Source organism: Dryobates pubescens, chromosome 9 (genome assembly GCF_014839835.1).
Source record: "Dryobates pubescens isolate bDryPub1 chromosome 9, bDryPub1.pri, whole genome shotgun sequence".
NCBI classification, from domain to species: domain Eukaryota; kingdom Metazoa; phylum Chordata; class Aves; order Piciformes; family Picidae; genus Dryobates; species Dryobates pubescens.
Window position 1 is genome coordinate 22,796,924 of NC_071620.1, and position 20,052 is coordinate 22,816,975.

The following is a 20,052-nucleotide window of genomic DNA, read 5'->3' on the forward strand; positions in this document are numbered from 1 at the left end:
TATGTCACATATCATGTGCTTGGGATTTGATTTCTGTGGGATCTGAAACCATACTTAAGTGGCCAAATAATGGCCTTCTAGGGGTAGTGTACTGTGCTGATTTTGTCTCTTAAACCTGTGCTCCAGCAGGACAAGATGCCTATTGTTTCTTTACCTCTGTGTCCTCTTGTAACAGAATGAATATTACTGTAGGTTAGACTTCCTGTGGAAGAACAAGTTCAAAAAAGAGCGGGAGGAGATTGAAACCATGGAGAACCTAAACCGGGTGCTTCTGGAGAATGTGCTTCCAGCCCATGTAGCTGAACACTTCCTGGCAAGGAACCTGAAGAATGAGGTCAGCCATCTCTGTATATACTGTGCTCTGTAAGAAAACAGCATATCCTGGAAATACCACTTAATGCTGATTTGAACAGTAGATCCATACAGCACGAGTATAGATTTACAGTCACTTTCATTTCCACTTACCTACCTGAAAGGTTTGCTGTACAGCACTGAATGCATCTTAGTATCTTGAAGTAAAAAATATGAAATTTTCTTAACTGGCAATGAACTTTGCCTTTTCAAGGTGGGTAAAAAAGGGTGAGGAGGGAGAAAAGGATGGTTGAATCATCATGGATTTATGTTTAAATCAAATGCATTCAGATGCTTTTTCCTTTGTGATAAGAGTGGAGCTTCATCCAGGTTCTGAATTTTCTTCTGGTGACTGGAGACCTTGCTTACTGGAGTGAAAATTAACCTTTTCTTTGAAACAGTGGTGATGTTAATTCTGGAAAGAGGTTCTGTTTGCTCACTGCTTACAGAATTAATCCAAGCACCAGAAACATCAGCCAAAACACCCCTGTTCACTTTGGTGGAAATTAGATCTGCTCCTAATACTGCTTTACAATAGAGAGTAGTAGTTCTAGAGATCTTAAATGCAGTATTTTTAATTACTTGTGCATTGCAAACAATTGTTCCAAAACTGACAGAAGAGGGGAGAGGTCAACTTTAGGGATTCAGTTTGTATCTCCTTAAGTCAGAAAGGACAATGCCTGTGGTTTGCATTAAGCAGTACTAGTCAGTACTACCTGTAAATGTTCATTTTATAGCTAATGTTGAATGAAAACTGCTTTGTGGTTCCTTTGAATCCACTGACTTTTTCTAGAAGCCAGGTTGGCTCAGCTCCAGTTCTTAGTTCAGCCATTAAAAACAGCAAACTCTCAGGAGATTGCTTTCTCATTCATGTGCTATTCCATCTCAGTTCTGAAGCACAGCAACACCATCTCCTCACCTTTATATTGGCAACTGAATTGATTCTGTCACCCCTTAAGTTTCTTAGGTTAGAAGGAGCCTTAGTAAATTTAGTGAAGAACTGAAATGGTAATGAAACATGAAACTGTAATCTCCAATCTATCATGTGAGCTGAAGTAAAAATTATTTGAAATTATTTTAATGGCATCCATTTAAAAAAAATTGAGTTGGTTCTTGTTTTATTTATCTTTAAACACAAATGGTCAGGAATATAAGCATCTGTTTTGTCTTCAGATGTCCTTCAGTGTCAGCAAGGAAATGTTAAACCTTAAAAAAATATTCTGTATATGTGTATGTTTATACACCTAAGAATATGTTAAGACAGATCAAGCCTCTGTTTTCTTTGTGTGGATATTTAGATCAAATTGAAATTTGTCTGTGTTTCTTATTTGAAAACATCCGTGTTTTTTATGTATATTCCTTTCTGTCAAACCAGAGATGAGAATTCATCTAATGGATCAATAGTCTGTTTCAGAATACTGCTTCTCTTAGGATTTCATGCTTGCAGCTGTATGGAGAAAAGGGAAGACTAAAGTGTCCTACTGAAGGGCAGGCAATAGGAATGCAAAGGGAAAGAAGGAATGGAAGAATGCTGGCTGGAAGTAGTGAGGCTGTACTTTTAGATGACCAACAAAGGTCTTTTCATAACAGAATACACATTGATTAATGATGATATGGTAAAAAGAAAGTTACTTCAGATCAGTCTGTAACAAAGGTTTGTTTGCTTTACCAGAACCTCCAGAACTGGGTTTATGCTTATATTCTGCATGCTGGGTACCAAAAAGGTACTTTTCAATTGAGTCTGAGTAAGGCAGGAACAAATATAAAATGAAAAGCAAGAATTGCGCCAGTGAGAAATATATCTGCACCTGGCTTCTGCAGCCTTTTCCTTTATGCTGTTAGCATTGAGATCTCCTATTAGTAAAAAGTGTTTAGGAGCTTTTGTGCTGCAAGCTAACTGGCTAGTACATTACTGAGCAAGAGGAATCTTGTTTCATTAGCTACAGGATGGAGCCAGCATCCTACTTAGAGAAGAAATTGTGCCCCGTGCCCTGAAGAAGCTGACTGCCATGCCCTTTACAAGAGGTAGAATGGGACTGGTTTGCCTCCTCCATCCTGAGATATTCAGGCACTGGAGAATAAGAGGGGACAGTAAGGAAAGCTAACCAGCACAAATTAAGATGTTTTCAAAGGGAAAAAAAGAGAGAGAAAAAAACCACAGGACTGATTGCAAAAGACAGGATAATTGTATTTCTGTTGGAAGAAGCAAAATTGTTCCTTCTTGCAATGGTGTTGCATTTCATTTTCTGATTAAACATTTTGGATAGTAATGTCTCAAGATAAGTATTCATATGGAAATTAAGACACCAAATTGACACAGCCTTTATTATTACGAATGATCGAAACAAACTAGCTGGGAATGCCCCCTTAAAATTCACTGACATTTATTATGACAGACACAATTACTACTCATCTGGTTATAAACAGTGACATTTGTTGTTGTTTCTACGCCGGTACTATGCTATGGAACATCACTGGGGATGAATATTGCTCCAGTATTAGAAAGGAATAGAGAGAAATGGGATATTTCTTTGTGTGGCCAGCAGATCAAGAGTGGTGATTCTGCTGCCCTGCACTGGTAAGACCTCACCTGGAGAACTATGTCCCCCTCTAAGACCCTCAACAAAAGAAGGACATGGACCTGATGGAGCGGGTGCAGAAGAGAGCCACAAAAATCATAAGGCTGGAACACCTCTCCTTTGAAGACAGGCTGACAGTTGGGGCTGTTCAGCCTGGAGAAGAGAAGGCCCTGGAGAGACCTTATTGCAGCATGTCAATATCTGAAGACTTACAGGAAGGCTGGGGAGAGACTGTTTAGAAAGGCTTGTAGCAATAGGATAAGAAGCGATGATTTTAAACCAGAGCAGGGTGGAGTTAGGTTAGACATAAGGAAGATTTTCTTCACAATGAGGGTAGCGAAATACTGGAACAGGTTGCCCAGAGATGTGTTGGCCCCATCCCTGCAGACATTCAAGATGAAACTTGATAGGGCCCTGAGCAATCTGATCCAGTTGGTGATGTCTCTGCTTACTGCAGGGGAGTTGGACAAGATGATCTTTGAGGGTCCCTTCTAATCTGAAGCATTCTGTGATTCTGTGATTGTTGCTGAGCTTCAACATATGACAAGTGTTTACATACAATATGTTCATTTATTTTTGAGATGAAGCAGAGGAACTACCACTCTGGTTGCAGGAAAAGATTTATGTCTGTCATTGTAACAATCAGGCATGCACCCCTTTCTTTCAGACTGAGTGTCCCTGTACTGGGTAGACAGCCAACAGCATAAAGCACCGTGATCTTCCTGTGTTACAACAGCACTTTTCTTTGAATCTCTGCTCCTGTCTTTTGCTCAGTCGTATTTCTCTTCCTGATGACTGTGCATTGTGCTAGTTCCCATTATTTATTCTGAGCAACACTTCTGCTTTCAGAGAGGACAGTAAAGGCAGTTCCTAATAGCTAATTAGGGCTCCACATTTAATGTCTGTAAGACAGATAGTTTTTATAGTGGCAATTGTATCAGCAGTCCAGTCAGCTGTAGGGCCCTCAAAGTATCCTGTATTAGGTATTTCAGCAAAAGAAGATTGATGTGCTATTAAACCTTTTGCTTTTACCTGTAAATATAAGGGCATACTTTGCTTCTGCACATGCCTTTTATACACTTGCCAATTATACATTTTTGCAGTACTCATGTAAGCATTCTGGCTTTTAACCTTCTAAGCTCTTATCTTTTATGTGGGTGAATAACAATGAAATATCAATTTATATCTCTCTTATGTAAAATATTTTTCTTTTATTCTACTTTTAAACATGCTATTTATCTTCTGATTTCTGTATTAGGATTTAGTAGAGTGAACTCTTCTACCATCTCCTTTTCCCATAAGGGTCCAATTGTAGCTCCTAACAGACCTGTATTCTTACGACTTTCTTAATTATATTCTTACATAATCCTTTAAATGGCATTAGTTTCCATTTACTATTTCAGATATGGCATTGTCCCAGTATCACCTCTGTGCCTAGATTTTGACTGTTTCACAAAAGCAGTATCTCATCGGTAGTGTAAACTCTGGCACATTTTACATTCCGAGGATGCAAAATCATCAGGATTCAATAAAGCAAATAAAACAGGTTCTATCTAATGCTTCTCTAATAAATTAAACCAACTTATTTTTACTAATAAACATAATCCTTAGGACAATGCAATTGTGTATTAATATTATAATTTGGCTGGCTTTAACTTAATGGATTTTTCAAGCTGGTAGGAATATGAACAATTGGGGGTTTTACACAGTTTGTCACACATGTAGATAACTTGTTTGTTTCTTCAGGTCAAATTTCCAAAATGTAAGTAATTTACCATGTGTTGAACATTAATTAAATTCTGCCAGAAATACTCACACTGTGAATTTCCTCTCCGATATTACTAAGGCCCTGTATTTGTGATGCAGTCCTCTTTTGATAACCAGCACCATGTGCATGACCTGAATTCCTTCAACCAAAACTGAAACCAAATTACGTGGAAAGTAACTTGAGGAAAAAGAAAGAAACATTTATTAAGCACAGAATGTAATCTCTATACCTTTTCTGCCAACTTGCCTATGAATAGTACTCAGCACATCAGATCTCAACTTTTGATTAAATTTATGTATAAATGTTACTGTAGCTTCAGTTTAGATATATATATGCCTAAGGTAAATTTGAAAGGGCAAAATGCAGACTACAAAAGCTAAATATTTGAGGAGTAAGCCTGTTAATCTTTTTCTACTGCTCTACATAACTGATTTCAAGCTAATTTGAATATACCTGCACTGAGTCTAGGTGCACGCATACTCAAGACAGCTGCCAGTGTATGTCACTGCAGTATTACAGAGTGGGCCTGGTTTTAAGTATGGGACACTGGAGCAAATAGAGGTCATTTTGGGCTTGAGCTTCTGAATGTATTATGGTCAGAGTCATCCTGTATAATTTTAGGCACTCCCCTTGAGTGCCTATGTTAGGAAAAAGTACCTCTTTAGTCTTTTTTCCATAATTGACTGAGAGACAGAAACACTGTGGTGATTCTATCTGTCTGGCATTACAATGACCTCTCAGATAGGCACATCTGTACTGACAATATAGGACACACAGGATGACTGTGCTGTCTAAATACTTCAGCCAGGTACTTAAATTGACTAAATTCAGTTGATGTCATAGAATCATAGAATTGTTAGGGTTGAAAGGGACCTCAAGAATCATCCAGTTCCAACTCCCCTGCCATGCACAGGGACACATCACACTAGAGCAGGTTACTCAGACGTACAGCCAGCCTGGCCTTTAAAAACCTCCAGGGATGAGGCTTCCACCACCTCCCTGGGCAACCTGTGCCAATGTCTCATCACCCTCACAGGGAAGAACTGCTTCCTAACATCCAATCTGAATTTACCCATTTCTATTTTTGTTCCATTCCACCTAGTCCTATCATTACCTGACACTCTAAAAAGTCCCTCAGCAGCTTTCCTGTAGGCCCCTTTAAGATACTGGATGGTCACAATAAGGTCTCCTTGGAGCCTTCTCTTCTCCAGACTGAGTAGTCCCAACTCTCTCAGTCTATCCTCATAGGTGAGGTGCTCCAGCCCTCTGATCATCCTCGTGGCCCTTCCCTGGACACATTCCAGCACCTCCAGATCCTTCCTGTAATAGGGGCTCCAGAACTGGACACATTACTCCAGGTGGGGTCTCACCAGAGCAGAGTAGAGGGGGAGAATCACCTCCTTTGACCTGCTGGTTATGCTTCTCTTGATGCAGCCCAGGATGTGATTGGCTTTCTGGGCTGCAAGTACACACTAGTGGCTCATGCTGAGCTTCTCATCCACCAGCACTCCCAGCCAGAAGGGTTCCCTCTCCCCACCATGTGATTATTATATGGACTAAATTTGATGAACAGGTGTTTATGGAGATGGATAAAATAGATGGGAGAAAAATGTTATCACAATATTGGTTCTTCATGAAAACATCTTTTGGGAAGAGGACACATAAAATCCACAACTCCTCTGAAGTTTAGTAACAATCTGGCAGTGAACTCATTGGCTTGGATATTATACCAAATCACTGTCTGAAGGCATTCCAGCCACTGCAAGGTCTCCCTTTTCAGAACCAGGAAATTCATTTCAATAAGGAAATTTTTATTGAGAGCTGGGAATGACAGGTGGGTTTTTTTCTTTTGACAGGATCTATATCATCAGTCTTATGACTGCGTCTGTGTCATGTTTGCCTCTGTTCCGGATTTCAAGGAATTTTACACAGAATCTGATGTAAATAAGGAAGGCTTGGAATGTCTCAGGCTGCTAAATGAGATCATTGCTGACTTCGATGATGTATGTACTTCTAACAACAATCATTGATTTCGTTCTTAATAACTCAGGGTATGCAACAGTAATAAAACATACTTGAAAGGGAGAGTGGAAGATCTGTCAGAAGTGAAATTTTTTATGCCTAGTCACAAAGAAACCACTTACAGGGAGTATTAAAAGAAAAAGATTTCTTTGAGATAAATCAGATACTGATCTGACATCATACTCAATTGCTTTTGATTCACTCTAATGGGAATTCTATGAGTATGTCTGACAGAGAAACTTTTGCCCTTCAGCTGCAGTTCATAAGGCAGTTATATTATATGCCATATAGTAATTACAGTTTCTAAGTACTAGAGCCTAAAGTGAGGTACAAAAATCTGTGTCCCCTAAAGTGATACAGCTTTGTGTTACACCTGATCTGTGCTGGTCTCATTATACAGAGCACTGATCCATTGATACATGAGCAACTCAAATTATTCATTAAGTTTTAATATTCCATTCTCTAAAGTTACGTGCAAGTATACAGTATGACTACAGATGGATTGTGAAAAGGCAGTTGCAGAGAGCAGTATTGGTTCTAAAGAAAGTTAATAGTGATGAAGATACCAAAAAAGGGCATTAAGATTGTGTCAGGACTCAAAGAACACAATCTGAGTTTGCGGATCTGCAGCTATAGAGGATATTTTAGCAGCAAACCCATTTGATGAATATTGGAACATCAAAAACAATCTGGGATATGAACTAAAATCCTTATATTTGAGTCCCATTGGCATGGAAGAGATCCTTACTTACTAAGCTGCTTCAAGCTTGACTGTTGGCTCACATGATGACTCCGTTTCAAAATTAAGTGAGTACAAAATCTACTGACTTTTAAGAGTGATGTGTACAATAAGATGGAATTTATTCTCAATTATATAGATTTAGTCCCTTTATAATAAAACAATATTTTAGTAGACAAAAATTCACTTTCCTTGGAGTCTGTAGCCATTGTTTCCTCTATCCTTAAATCCTTTGTCCTGTATATATTTGTGAAGTCATTTGAGTCTACTAAGACACTGTTCCAACAACTGATGCTCTGAATGCTGTTAGAGTAACAGCGCGGCTGATCTGAATCCTTGTTTTGCAGTTATTGTCAAAGCCAAAATTCAGTGGAGTTGAAAAGATCAAGACCATTGGAAGCACTTACATGGCAGCAACAGGACTGAGTGCTACACCAAACCAAGAACAGTGTCAGGTACAGGAATATGTTCCTGCTTAATAAGATAAAGGTTCAAATGAAAGCTAAAATTCTGATCATTAAACTATGTATAATCTTCTGGCCTTTTTTTTTATCATTTGTATTAATGTAAATTGTATTGTACTGGACTTTTGTTTAGCAGACTCTGTGAATATTGTTCTTCACACCGTAGTTTGAAAATGCCACCTCTGTATTTGCTAAATGTAAAACAGGCCTTCTAGTCTGAATACAATGCAGCCTTTTATTTCAGCATGCAGCAGAACTAACACTTACAGAACCCTCAGGCTCAACATTGAGAGCATGTTCCTTTGTGGCTGGTGTACTTAGCAGGGTAGGATGGGGAACTGCAGTCAGTAGAAATGAAGTTCAGAGAAGCAGTTCATAACTTTTAAGCAAAAACATGGGTTTTGCCATGATCTTTAGAGTACTATAAGTTAGTGACAGAAACAAAGAAATTATGACTCAACACATTCTCTGCTCAGAATTAATGTACTTTTGCCAAACATCCATCCCTCTAGACAGAAGCTATTAACACCTGGACTATAGGCCTTGAGGATCCTGAGGACAAAAGAAAGAATGATTTAAAATTATCTCTGATGTTTAATACAGGAAGGTGAAGGGGCTGAAGGAAATGCAGAACCATAGACACATGAGAAGACATAGAGGAGCTCTCAATCACAATTAAAACTGAATGCACAGGAAGAAATTGATCATTAGAGTTGTTTTCACAAACTATGAATAAAGAGATGCAAGTGTTAGTGTTCCTTTGGTGATTTAGTACACATTTGCAAAAGAAATCCACCAGAACTCAGCAGCCTTCAATCCATATACACAGTACCTTTTGCATCAGTCATTGACTGCTAGGCATACTGCTGGGAGCTTCTTCCAGCTTAAACCAAGCATCCAAGGAAAACTAGGTGCCTCAGGAAGGGGTTGGAATACATCATCTGAACAGGAAACTGTCTGTCTAGGAGTGAACTGCAAAGGAAGTAAGTTTAATTCATCTAAATAGCTGCTCTGGTAAGCACAACTAGTGTCCCACCAAGGCTGATATATCTGTTCTATGAATCATCTCCTGAAGTTGTCATCTGTCCTCATTCTGAGAGAATGACGAAGATTCAGTCATTTCTGATAGAGATCAGTGTGTCCATCTCTTACAAAATTATTCGCTTGTCAGGGTGCTCCTCTGGGCTGTGGGAGCCTGTAAATCAGACTACACTGTTGATGTATGAGGAGGCATTAAGTCTATAGCCTTTGTAAATAGTATAAGCTCTGAGCTTGTAAACTGGGGGACAAAGGATGGATTGCCTTCTTCCTCTCTTCTTGTATTTTATTAATTTTCATGTCTCTTAGATGTTCTCAGATGTGCTTCATATCTACAAGATAAGATCAGTGGAGGAACTCTTTCAGACTGTGAATATCACTGGATTTTAAGAATTAACTAGGATGCTGAGATGTGCAATAGTGAGAGGAAGGAGTCTCTGTGGAGCTGCTCACAATCATTATTTATTATTAAAGGGCATAAACTAGAAACACTTGGAGAAGATTATTGAGCAAATCCTAGACACACATAGATATTGAGTGCCTGTGCAATAGAGGCTAATCAATAATGTGACAATAAACACATTAGATTAGTCATGTTTTGGAGCTATCATCTTTACACTGCCTTGATTGTGTCGGTACAATGCATCCTAGGCTAGTTGACATTGTTAAACACTGGTGCTGTATGCTGGCATTATGATGTCCTTAAGGGCTTAAGTGCTTTCAGGTGTTCTGCATATTTTGTTTGTAGTCTCACTGCAAGTAAGGCTAAGGAAAATTATTTCACTCTGGGTTTTTTTGCTGTTTAAATTCAGGAACCTGAACGACAATATATGCACATAGGAACCATGGTGGAGTTCGCATTTGCCTTGGTGGCAAAACTGGATGTCATAAACAAGCATTCGTTCAATGACTTCAAGTTACGAGTAGGTATGTATCAGAGGATTTTTGTGAGACTATCATGGAGGAGGGGAAGAATGTAGTATCAGCTAATTAAAGTATTAATGTAACTGACCGAGAGGGCAATGAAAATAGCTCCTTTTTCACTGTGTTTAAAGGCAGCCTTCATGATATTGCCTGTTAAACATAGCTGCTGTTGTCCCAAGGAGCGTTTCAAGGCAGGACTCAGAAAAGAGCAGTATTTCTAAGAATGGTTAAAAAAATGTGTTCCCATGGCTTTGAATTGTTGTGTGGTAACTCTATAATGATTATTCCAGAGGTTGTAAACCACATAAGTTAGAATCATAGAATCAATAGGTTGGAAAAGGCCTCAAAGATCATCAAGTCCAACCTGTCACTCAACACCTCATGACTACTAAACCATGGCTTCAAGTGCCATGTCCAATATCTTTTTGAACACCTCCAGGGACGGTGACTCCACCACCTCCCTGGGCAGCACATTTCAATATCCAAAAACTCTCTGTGAAGAACTTTCTCCTCACCTCAAGCCTAAACTTTCCCTGGCACAGTTTAAGACTGTGTCCTCTTGTTCTAGTGCTAGTTGCCTTGGAGAAGAGATCAACCCCCACCTGTCTACAACCTCCCTTCAGGTAGTTGTAGACAGCAGTAAGGTCTCCCCTGAGCCTACTCTTCTCCAGGCTAAACAATCCCAGCTCCCTTAGCCTCTCCTTATAGGACTTTTGCTCAAGGCCTCTCACCAGCCTCTTTGCCCTTCTCTTGACATGTTCAAGAGTCTCAATGTCCTTCTTAAACTGAGGGGCCCAGAACTGGACACAGTACTCAAGGTGTGGCCTAACCAGTGCTGAATACAGGGCCAGAATGACTTCCCTGCTCCTGCTGGCCACAAGCGCAGGGTAATTAGTTACACTCATCAATGCTCAAGGTCACAAAAAGGCTCTGGACAGGGCTTTACAAAACCATATAAATGGTTTTGGAGCCTAAGATCTGAAGTTTGAAATATTTCAGATGTACTAAATTAAAACAAGTATATAAAAATGCACTCTTTCTTTCCCAGTGTTACATCAGTTCTTTGTTATTCTGTGGTCATTAGCAAATAAAAGCAAAGATGACTAGTTGTTTATATTTGAAAGAGGTGTCCCTTATATTTCAGCTTCTAAGGAACAGGCAGCTACAGTTAAGCCAAGGAAAGGATGATTACATAAATAAATTCAGAGCTGGTCAAGAACCATATGTTCCAAAATGTTTCTTTCCTGTGAGTAGTACACAGCAGTTTTACAGTGCAATATGTAACTTGGAAAGTGTGAAATGAAAGCAGTAAATAAATATTGGAAACACATAAATCCTGTAAACATGTCAGAAGTATTTGATTTTCAACAGTTATTCTCCTGTCTGCTTTTTCTTGCTGTGCCACTTGCTTTTCCCTTTCCACTGCTCTCATGTTTATTTCACAGTGCCACCCACTGGCAAAACCTGCTATCTTCTGATTTGAAATACGTGTTCCTTGGAGCACTCCTTTGCCAGTATGTTTTGCATTCCTTGTTTAAAAATGACAGAAGCAAATCTGAAGTACAGTTCCTTCTCAAAGTGTTACAGAATTTGATGGGTTTAAAGGAAACATCTAGAGAGATATTTCTGTACAAAAAACCCTTTCTGTTCTTGCCATAGATGACATGCCACACACTTACAAACACACATATCAGTAGTGTCAGTCAGATAAAGAACTGCTGAGTGTCAAGGCTTAATCTACAAACTGATTAAAGCAATACTGACTCCTTTAAAGTGGGGATCATGAAGCAAACTTTCTGGGTGAAAAAAGAGAATACCTATTTGTGATTTTGCTTGCTATAGATTCCAGAGAAGTCAGACTCCTTTGCTTCACAAGATGAGGAAAGATTAAATTTACAAACGGACATAGGGCTCAAGGTGCCATTTTTGCCATCTTAATTCAACATAGGCACCACTGAAGTTTTCACTTCCCATCTTCACTTCTTCTCCACTATCCACCACCACATGACCATGAAAGCATCTGATATCTATAGCAATTAGAACCAAATAAATACTTGAATATTTACCTCCAACCTGATCCCCACTGTCAGGATTTAAACCCAAAATGCCATTTTGCAAAAGCCTTTTTTGGCCAGCATCTAACCTTAGCACAGTTGCAACTTACTGGAGGTCTCAGCTTCCAACTTTAATTTTCTGTCAGTGCCTGAAATGCTAGTTGTGCCTTAGGAGGTACACAGTCTACTCTGATGTTGTCAAGTAAGGGAGGGGAGCATATATATTCTCTCTCGGGCATTACTTCCTTCTGTTACCTAAGGTGCTTGATTTATTAGACAAACCCAGATATGCTTCTGCAGCAAGTTTTGCACAGTTACTGCTTTATTTTCAGAACAGAATAGAGGCTGACGTTTTTCCACATAGCCTCATGGTTAGAACATTTATCTCCTTTGGTGAACATAATTTGGTTCCTGCTTTTGTCTGAGGCTGCTCAAGCATGGAGATCTGTGTTCCCTGGAGAATGGTATGTGTTACGAAAAAGGGGTAATAAGGCAAGAAATGAATAATAATTTATTAATTGTTTATTAATTTGACTTCATCTCCCACATAACTTGATACAGAGCTTATAAAGGTTATAAAAGGTTCAGTATTCAGTTGAGAATATCTTCACAATAGGAATGATAACGGATAGTTGGAGAATAGTATTTTTTGTTTCTTTTGTGTGTTACTTTCCCTCACATCTGTGTTGTAGGGAAAAGGTTGTCTTAAACCACCACAGTCTACAAATTTGGCACCCAGCGTGAGGCTCAAAAGCAGCTGTCTTAACTAAGACAGTCGATTTTGGCAGGAGACAAAAGGGTTGAGATAACAAGAAGTGAGATAACAAGAGGGTTCAATTAAGGCTTGAGGCTTGTTAAGAGAGCTTTATATAAGTTGTTTTGGTTTTCTGTCATTGTTCACTGTGTTGATGCATTTGCTTTCCAGGGGCAGCTACAGCCAATATGCTGACATTTTGTATATATTCCTTCTGGTGATGTCTCTTATCTCAGGAGAATGGCTTAGAGCTGTGCCATTGCTGTGCTTGTTACTGGCATGCCAGGTTTTGTTCAGAGCAACATAGGACTTTTCTCAAGAATATCACTGAGAGATCTGTCCTGATGCTGGTTAATTATGAGTGTCAGAGTGTATGGGAATGTATGAGTAAATTCTTAGGGCAGTGGTCCCCTCCGGTGTTTTGGAATTTCACCCCTGAGCAAGTGCAAGGTGGTGGAATATTTGGGAAAAGTCTGTTGGCCTGTAAGTTTCCAAAAGACAGAAGTCACTGTGTTGTCTTGGGGCCTGGCTCATGCCTATTGAGCTCTATTGTCCAGAGTGCTCAGGGGCAAGAGAAGGTCTCTGGGCCTACAGACAGAGCAATGGGCATGGCAGCTGCACAAGAGAACCAGCCTGTGACAGTACCAGCTGAGCCTGTACAGAAAAAAAAGCATACAAAGAAAGTAACTCACCCTGCAAAAGATAGGGATGAACAAGCGCCATCACAGGAACAAGAGAAAGAGCCTGGGCTGCTCGCTTGGTCTTTATCTCTGGCTTTGGAAGATGGCCAAGGACAAATGGTGGGTGAAATGAGCAGCAGGCCTCAGCAAGGTGAGGCAAGTCTTTCCTTCTCTGTCCAGGCCTGTGTTTCAGCTGTGAAGGAACTGTCCTGGGAGGTTCATCAACTCAAGAAAAACATTTCTATTCCCCACCTGTATGGTCCCATGTTTCAGCATGAGGAGCAGGTCTCTCCCTGTCTGAGGGAGAGAATCTTAGAGGTGCCCTGTGGTTTTACTTGTGTGACCATGGGGAGGACATGAAGTAGTGGGATGAAAAACCCACTTCAGTTCTAGCTGCACAAGTACGTGAATTACAAGGAAATTCTCCCCTTAAGAATGCTGCTTCAGTTTCCAGTGGAAAGCCACCCAAAAAGAGCAAACTGATACTGATGGAAGTGATTACAGTCAAAATTAGAGGGGCTCTGCCTCCAACTAGATGAAGGAGAGGGGCAGCTGGGTTTATTGGACTATACGCAACCAGTGGCTTCGCAAATTGAACCCATGAGAATATGAAGCTTTAGTAGGTACAGGCACCCATGGTAATTTGATGCCATCAAACTACAAGGGGTGGAACCCATCTGTGATTATGGTGTGACAGGTATTGCCATTGGAAGCAGAGCACCAGAATGCAAGCCACAATTTGCTTTTACTTGGAAAGGTGGACAGAGTCACTAGAGTGGACTGTCCCAGGGGTGGAAGCACAGCCCCACCATTTGGACTATTCGTGGACTGCTCCAGACTCTGCTGGAACAGAGTAGAGCTCCAGAGCATCTGCAGTGAGAAGTCTTCTGTATACTGCAGAGCGAGCTCATTTTGAGTGACAATGGACAGTGATTGATGTATGATGTATGTCATGTAATGATAATTGCTGCTGGGAATAATGCAGATAGTATAGAATAAGGGGTGGAGAATGTCATGAGTTGAGCTGAATCTGCTACTGTTAATCAAAACCATTCTGCCATCATGCCAGCTTCAAAGTGAAAGTGCTGGCTGAAGCCAAGTATTATGGGGCTTGAAGATGAGATTCTAATATGAGAGGTTTCCTGTTCTAGTTGCTGCTTTCCATTTCTGGGTTTAGTGGTGTTGGTCTCTTCTGCTGGGATGGCAGTGGGATGGGGAGGGATGGGGGAGTAGCTTGCTCTCTTGGGATTTAGTTTGCTGGCTTCTACTACTGATTTCTGCATTTTGCTATGCTTTTTCTGCAATAGGCTAAGGTAATTGTGCATTATATTATCTCACTTATATTAAACTCTTTATCTCAACATGGAGGTGGGGTTTTGGTTTTGTTTCTTTGTTTGGGTTGGGGTTTTTTTGGTGTGTTATTTTCCCTCACTTCTGTGTTGTAGGGAAAAAGGTTGTGTTGAGCCAGCAGAGGCAGAAAGACAAATCCATTGCTTGGCTGTTAATATTGCATGGCCTAAGTCCTTTAGTGCATTTAATCCCAAGTGCTTAGAAAACATTTATCTGGTATATCTGGTATCCTTCAGGATTTGTGTTTTCCTCATTTTTCTAAATTTACTTGCTACAGGCACTTTTTCCAGTGTTTCCAAGTGGTCTTAGAGTGCTTGCTAGACCGTATTACATAGGATCCATACTAGATGAGCCAGCTCTGAGATGCTTCTCCATGCTACAATCACACTTTTGTATTGCTGCATAGATATATCCCTAGTGATGGTTTCTGTCAAGAAATTCATAGAAGTTAGTTATTATCCGTTGGAGACAATTTTAGGAATCCAAACTGCTCACTTATCCAGTTCTTTCTCACTAGGTCTAACCTGGCTTCCATGCTCATCAGTGTGTCTGTGTGTTTGTGTGTGTGTTTGTGTGTGTGTGTATATTTACAATTATAGTACATTCAATGCTGCTTAACAATAGTGCTTTTGATTTTGCCTCCTGATTTCTTCCCCTACCAGCTCCTTTTACAAATGCGACACAGGATATAAACTGACTGCAAGATAAAAAATACCAAGTCTAAGGAGGTTGTTGGTTGGTTGGTCTAATGTTTTTCTTCACTCTTAAGAGTGTGCATTTCAGAGCTAGCACTTCATTACTCTTACTCCTTGAATAATCATAGAATCATAGGATGCATTGGATTAGAAGGGACCTTTAAAGGTCATTCAGTCCAACCTCCATGCAGTAAGCAGGGCCATCCCCAACTAGATCAGGTTGCTCAGGGCCCCATCAAGTTATTTGAATACATATGTTTATCTAGCTGTCAGAACAAGGCTTCAAATCCTTCCAGCTCATTTGCATTAGTTTATGCTACATTTAAAAGGCAAATAATACTGTAAAAGCAATTTGATTTGACCATCAACTATTGAGAGAGGAGAATGTAAATAGAAATGCAAATAAATTCTTGTATGCCTGCTTTCCCATATTCATTGACTTGGTACATCACCAGATGCACTGTGTGTCCATGCTCAGTGGATCTTTGTTCTTAATACCAAGTTCTGATGTTTTCCAGGTATCAACCATGGACCTGTAATAGCTGGAGTAATTGGAGCTCAAAAACCACAATATGATATCTGGGGCAATACAGTAAATGTGGCCAGCAGGATGGACAGCACTGGTGTCTTAGATAAAATACAGGTAAGTCTTGTGTTTATGCTAGTATTTATCTTACTCCTCTGAGTTTGGTTCTTAAAAATCATTATTTTTATTTGTACACTAAATAGGTCTGTGTTTTGGACCTAAGGATGCCTGCAGTAAAAAATTACCTACCAGCTGTATCTGTACATTTTATAAGAATTAGACATTGGTCAGAAAAGTAAAGAATTTAAAGAAAACTATAGGGATAATGGGAGGAAAATCAAAACTTCATCTTAACCTTACAGAGGAATACAGTAGAAGTAGTTATGGGAGATTTGAAGGAAATCACACATATTCTGTGAATTTTTAAACTGATAAAATATCTCTGAAGCAGCTTCCTGATGTTAATTATTTTTACATAAAGGAAATTACAACTGCTGTACATCATTAAATCCATAAAGCAACCAAGAAACTTCCCTTTTAGTGAACATTGATGGTTAATAATCTTTAATATTGGTATAGAAAAGACATTCAACTTACGAACTTCACAATAGTCAGGGATCCCATTTTAACTATCTGCCTAGTATACTGCCTAGTACTTTGGGATCACAGTATGTGACTGAGAGTACTCCAAATCTATGATTGAGACTATTCAGAACTAAATAATGGAAAGGGGAAGGTAACAACTGTTGATCAAAACTGAAAACAGAAGGGATGTCAAAGCAATGACATCTACAAACAGTTGCTTGCTTCACCAATAAACACACCCAGTTTTAGACAACTGATGCTATTGATCAACCTCTGTCCTAGCAGGCTTTCACCTAAGATGGCAGAACTGCCTGGTTTGATTCACTGCTAGTTATGTGAGAAATTGGCAACAGCAGCTCTGACAGATGATGCTAATGACTTACTATCACTTCATTCACGTGGCGTTTTCAAAACCACAGGGAATCTTTGGTTTACTGAAATTAAAAACAGCTCCTGGAACTTAGAATACTATGTGAAGACAATGTTATCCCTAACGCAATTTGTGTACCTAGAAGCCTTCTATATGCAGTTCTAGGTACAGAAATGGTTACACCAAATGTGATTGTTGATGTAAGCGATTAGAATGGGCGTCCAACAACAGACTATTTGGAAGCCCAAGTTCTCAAATCTCACTTGAGACCCTGAAAGGCCTTACAGTCATTAGAGAAGACCCTTATAATTTCTCTGAACATATGTTCTCTTCATGTTTTAGAAAATTCTGCTTTGCTCTGTTATCAGCACTGGTTGTATTACTGTATTGTTGCAGGTGACAGAGGAGACAAACAATGTCCTGCAAACATTGGGGTACATGAGCACTTGCAGAGGAATAATAAATGTAAAAGGAAAAGGAGAACTGAAGACATACTTCGTACATACTGAAATGACAAGATCCCTTTCACAAGGGAATGTGGCATCTTGAAGATGCTTGTATATGTCATCAGTACCATATTTTCAGGAAAGTATCACGCACTTTTTAACTACATTTTGGCCCTTAACATGCGTGCTATTTTCTGGTATGTGGCACTTATTTTAATATGGCTGCAGAATAGTCTCATGAGCCATCATTTTGCACCTTGATAGCCCTATGTTCAAGGGCAGTTGCGATGTACGCTATAGAACTGGAAGATTGTACTGCTACTTGCACTGTTATTCAAAGACATGAAAAGAAGGAGATAAGTCATCCTGAAAGGAATAAGAAGAGAAGTTAGTGGCAAGTGTCGGGGGAAAAGGCAATAAAGCTAGGGGTGCATACTATTTTCTGATGCATGTTATTTTCTGGAAAATAAAGTTGCTCCCCAACAGCATCCACTAATCTGGTATTAAAGTCTACAGTATTTGTAAATAAGTTTACTCTGTCCACATATGATTTGGATGTGATTACCAGTTGCATCTCATAGCCAGGGACACGTTGGGTGGCTTGCTGGCATTCTTTCAGAAGAGAGAACTAACAATGCTGGAATAGTTTTGTACAAACGTGTCAAATGTTTTGAAGCTATTGTCTTTTGTAAGGTTAATTCATTAAAGGTTTATATGTACTTTGTCTTACTGTTGCTGTCTCTTAGTTTTGCTTCCTTCCATGGCTTCTGCTGCTCTAAACCTGTGCGTCTTCTGCTGCTGCCACCACTGCTTTTTATTCAGCAGTTGGATGTTGAGGCAGGCTAAGGGCCAGCTATATCAATGACCTTGGTCAATAATATCTGCTAGACCTCCTATTGCCTTTCAGAAATTGAATAACCTCTATTGTATTCAGTTTTGGGTGGCATCCTAGGCACTTTACAGTCATTTACTCCCTAGGTGATAGAGATGACTTACCTCAAATCTATAAACACAAGCAACGTGGAGGGTACTGGAGACAGTAGCAGTGTTGCTACTTTGCAACTGGCCTGCAATGCTTTAAACAATAATTAGGAGAAGCTGTACAAAAGAAGAAAAATTTTGTTTATTTTGTACTTTGACAACCTCTTTGGCCCTTGCATGCCTTTCGTTTTAAGCTTTACAATGCCAGATTTCATGGGATTTTGATATAATGTAATTTATCAAGACATGAGCATGACCAGAAGATTAAAAAAATGTTATTTTGTGGACATTCAAGATTAATTTAAATCCCTTTGAATGGAGAAGTATTGCACTTGTTGAGTTCATAGATGAGCCAGGTGAAAAATTGAAAATGCAGGTAATTGTACTGTCTTTGCTTCTTTGAAGCATAGATAGTAAAGATTAATTTTTGCTTTTCTATAATCAGTACTTGAAATAGACATACTATTTTAGTCTTAACATCCTAACATGACCAAATTAATAAAATCATCCTAATTGCAAAAAAGCATATAATTACAAGATTTTTTTCTGACTGATACCATATGAATACCAAAGTCAACTTATGCAATATTAGCTTTGGCATGGTATTGTAATGCAAAAAGTACTCCAATTTCTCATTCATGAAGCACATATTTAGATGTTACTGCACTGGTGTCCTTTCAGAAGGAATTCTTAAAATCTTGGGTCACAAATAAATGGTATCAGGCCACCATCTCACAGAGTTTGCCAGAGTTTACTCATAGTAGTCATCAGCCCACCAGCAAGCTGGAATGGCAGATTTCAAAATCCCTACTTTTGCAGTAAAATAGACTAAATATTAGTTAGTCTAAATGCACAATGCAAGTTATTTCAGTTATGTCCAACATAACACCTTTGATGTCTCACCCAGGGCTGGAGAGTTTTGATCAGTAATTCTCAAGATAGGTGACCAATCTAAAAAAATCTCCTTTAAAATGATTTGTTGTCTTTATGATTTCCACATTTTAATTAGTAATTTAAGATATTTTCCAGTAGTATGAAAGACTCCCAAAACCTCACATAGCAGCAGAAACAATGCCCTGGTCATCGCCTTAAATAAGCTATCACTTACCCATGCTCAAGTCTTCTCCTAAATCCCCTCTCTCCACTTACTATAAATTAAGCATAGAAACTTTTGGATTTTTTTAATTACCAATTTCTTAGACTTTGAATATAGTCTGGGCCCTTAAAATCATTCTATTATTACCACAGGTCAAAGCAATCATTTCTTACAGTGGATGAAAACCTTTTATGCAAAGTTGATTATATTGTACTGTTGTATCTATGTACAGCTTCCAGGTATAACCTGCACATTTTGCTTTTCATTTGTATTCTTGCATAACAGCAGGAAACATTGTACCTGACAGCCTTGTTTATATGATTTTTATAAGTTAAATAAATTTCTGTAAGCCATGAAATGTTACCAAAAAAAAAAAGAATGTCCATGAGCTGAGTGGTGCGATGACCTGCAAGGAAAGATATATCCATTCCCTCCAAGAGCATGTTGAAAATGCCTTTATCAGAGTGCTCATATTTCACTGATGTTCCTCTCTCATTCTGTAGTTGCATTTGGATTCTTGCAGCCAAATCCTGCTGAAGAACAAACTGGGCTAAAGATGATTGTGTGATGCCCAGACAAAGAAAGGTGCATACCATCCTCTCTCTAGTCTTCAGTTACTCAGTATTATTA

The 20,052-nt window shown here is 39.2% G+C and overlaps 1 protein-coding gene across 1 annotated transcript in view; it reads left to right on the forward strand.

The window, feature by feature from the left end:
• ADCY2 (adenylate cyclase 2) overlaps positions 1 to 19,084 on the forward strand; it is a 198,611-nt gene extending 179,527 nt beyond the window's left edge. The window contains exons 20-25 of the mRNA XM_054164461.1: positions 176 to 334; positions 6,555 to 6,701; positions 7,807 to 7,914; positions 9,774 to 9,888; positions 15,937 to 16,061; positions 17,296 to 19,084. Of these exons, the coding sequence (XP_054020436.1) occupies positions 176 to 334; positions 6,555 to 6,701; positions 7,807 to 7,914; positions 9,774 to 9,888; positions 15,937 to 16,061; positions 17,296 to 17,448 (807 nt within the window). The 3' untranslated portion in view covers positions 17,449 to 19,084. The remainder of the gene's footprint in view (positions 1 to 175; positions 335 to 6,554; positions 6,702 to 7,806; positions 7,915 to 9,773; positions 9,889 to 15,936; positions 16,062 to 17,295) is intronic.
• Positions 19,085 to 20,052: the final 968 nt, after the last annotated feature.